Genomic DNA, 2,358 nt, shown 5'->3' on the forward strand with positions numbered 1-2,358 from the left:
CCCCCCCTCACACCGCCCCCCGTCCCATTGAACCTGCCTGTCGATGAGCGCCCTCCGTGTCCGCTTCGCACCCAGCCCGACGGGCTCCCTGCACCTGGGGGGCCTGCGCACGGCCCTATTCAACTTCCTGTCGGCGGAGAAGAGCCGCCGGGCGTCGGCCGGCTCGCCGGGCGCCGCGCTGCCGCCCTCCTTCATCCTGCGCATCGAGGACACCGACCGGACGCGCTTCGTCCCCGGGGCCGGGGAGCAGCTGGCCCGGTCGCTGTGCTGGTCGGGACTCGTGCCGACCGAGGGCCCGGGGGAGTTGCTGGTGGCGGCGCGCGAGGCCGCGCGCCAGGCGGCGTCCAGCGCACCGCTGGCGCCGGAAACAGCGGCGCCCCACTGGCCGGCCGAGCCGTGCGGCCCCTACCACCAGTCCCTGCGCACCGGGCTCTACCGGGAGCATGTGGACCGGCTGCTGGAGTCCGGCCATGCGTACCGGTGCTTCTGCACGCCGGAGCGCCTGGACCAGATGCGCGCCTGGGCCCAGGCGGCCGCCGCCAAGCAGGGCTCCTCCCAGGCCGGGCTTTCGTACGACCGGCACTGCCTGTCCCTGTCGCCGGAGGAGTCCCGGCGTCGGGCGCAGGCCGGCGAGGCGCACACCGTGCGCCTGGCGGTGCGTGCTTTTCCTCCTCGCTCGCTGCCACCCCATTCGGACGCTTCCGCGCGCGCGCGCGCACCCGACTGACCGGGGTGTGCCCGACCGGCTATGACCCCCCGGCCCCGCTTCCCCTCCTGGCGCAGGTCCCCCCGGGTAAGACAGTCATCAACGACCTGGTGTATGGGCGCATCGAGATCGACCATGCCCAGGTCGACGACCAGATCCTCCTGAAGAGCGACGCCTACCCCACGTATCACCTGGCCAATGTGGTGGACGACCACCACATGGGCATCACGCATGTCCTGCGCGGCGAGGTACGGCCAGTCCCCTCGGGCCCTGCGCGGACCAGCCTCGCGGCCTGTCCACCGGATGCTGACCGTCGGCCGCCGGGCCCGGCTCGTCTGCCGGGCCCCCGCCACACACACACACACGCACGCAGGAATGGCTCTCCTCCACGCCGAAGCACATCCTCCTGTACCACGCCTTCGGGTGGACCCCCCCGCGCTTCGCGCATCTCCCGCTGCTGCTGGACGAGCACCGGGCCAAGCTGTCCAAGCGCCACGCCGCTGGCAATGTGGCCGCCCTGGAGGCCAACTACCTGCCGGAGGCGGTGGTCAACTTCGTGGCCATGCTCGGCTGGACTCCCCCCCGCAGCGACGCCGACCCGGAGCAGCACACCCGGGAGGTGTTCTCCCTGGAGGAGCTGGTGCAGATCGTACGTCCAGGCCTGCCCCCATCGCGCGCCCATGCGCGCACCCTGCAGCAGCGCCTGCCTTCGGACAGGCACTGACTCCCCCCCCCCCCCCCCCGATGGGGCACCGCCATGGCACAGTTCGATGTGCGTGACATCAACCGCGGCTCGGCGGTCGTGTCGGTGGAGAAGCTCAACTGGTTCAACCGCCAGCACATCCTCCGGCTGGCGGCCACGCCGGAGGGGCTCCGGCGCCTGGCCGACATCGTGCTCGACCATCTGGCCGGGGCGGCGCTCGATGGCCCGGCCGATGCGGCCGCCACCACCGCCGAGCACTGGACCCGCCCCATCCCCGAGGCCCCGGGGGCCGCCGTCGACCGGGAGTATGTCCTCCGCGTGGTGGCGGCCATCGTCACCGACCGCATCGCCCTCCTTGGAGATGTGTCCTCCACGTATCGGTACTTCTTCCGCGAGGCGTCGCCCGAGCAGGTGGCCGCCATCCGGGCGACCCTGGCCCCGGCCGTGGCCGGTACGTGCCCCGCTCCCCTCGGCCCTGACCTCGCTTCGCCGCCCGCCTCTTTTTTTTTTTTTGCTGTTGTTGTTGTTTGCCTGCCACACCATGCCCGGGGGCCGGCCTTTGACACCCATTCCGCTCTTTCTTCTTCTCCTTTTTGCTCCCCCGCCCCCGGCCCGGGGGGGCTGCCCAGCCACCATCCGCCACGCCGTCCTCCCGGAGCTGGCCCGGCTGCCGGACTTCGCCGACGAGAAGGCCCTGTCCGCGTGCCTGAAGGCCCGGCTGCCGGCCGACGATCCCCGGCTGCCGGCCGGCGCCGGGCCCCTCAAGCAGAAGGACCTCCTGCAGGGCCTGCGCAGCCTGCTCACCGGGTCGCCAGCCGGCGCGCCCATCGCCACGGTCATGGCCGTCCTCGGGAAGCAGGTCGCCGAGCGGCGCCTCGCCGAGTGCTAGACCGTTGGCACCTGCCCCACCAATAGAGTCCCGCCCATGGGCGGGCGGGTGTCGATCCCG

At 72.5% G+C, this 2,358-nt stretch overlaps 1 protein-coding gene across 1 annotated transcript; it reads left to right on the plus strand.

The window, feature by feature from the left end:
• The first annotated feature begins 11 nt into the window (after nucleotides 1–11).
• H696_05643 (glutamyl-tRNA synthetase) lies at nucleotides 12–2,358 on the plus strand. The gene is made up of 5 exons (XM_009499460.1): nucleotides 12–655; nucleotides 784–954; nucleotides 1,080–1,355; nucleotides 1,473–1,860; nucleotides 2,039–2,358. The coding sequence occupies exons 1-5, from the start codon at nucleotides 44–46 to the stop codon at nucleotides 2,296–2,298; spliced, it is 1,707 nt and encodes a 568-aa protein (XP_009497735.1). The 5' UTR covers nucleotides 12–43; the 3' UTR covers nucleotides 2,299–2,358.

This window comes from Fonticula alba (genome assembly GCF_000388065.1).
Source record: "Fonticula alba strain ATCC 38817 unplaced genomic scaffold supercont2.12, whole genome shotgun sequence".
Taxonomy (NCBI): Eukaryota; order Rotosphaerida; family Fonticulaceae; genus Fonticula; species Fonticula alba.

Coding starts and splice junctions, on each gene's coding strand:
- H696_05643 (XM_009499460.1), top strand. CDS start 44: ATGAGCGCCCTCCGTGTCCGCTTCGCACCCAGCCCGACGGGCTCCCTG. Junction 1,356..1,472: donor TGGAGGAGCTGGTGCAGATC/GTACGTCCAGGC, acceptor GCCATGGCACAG/TTCGATGTGCGTGACATCAA. Junction 1,861..2,038: donor CCTGGCCCCGGCCGTGGCCG/GTACGTGCCCCG, acceptor GGGGCTGCCCAG/CCACCATCCGCCACGCCGTC.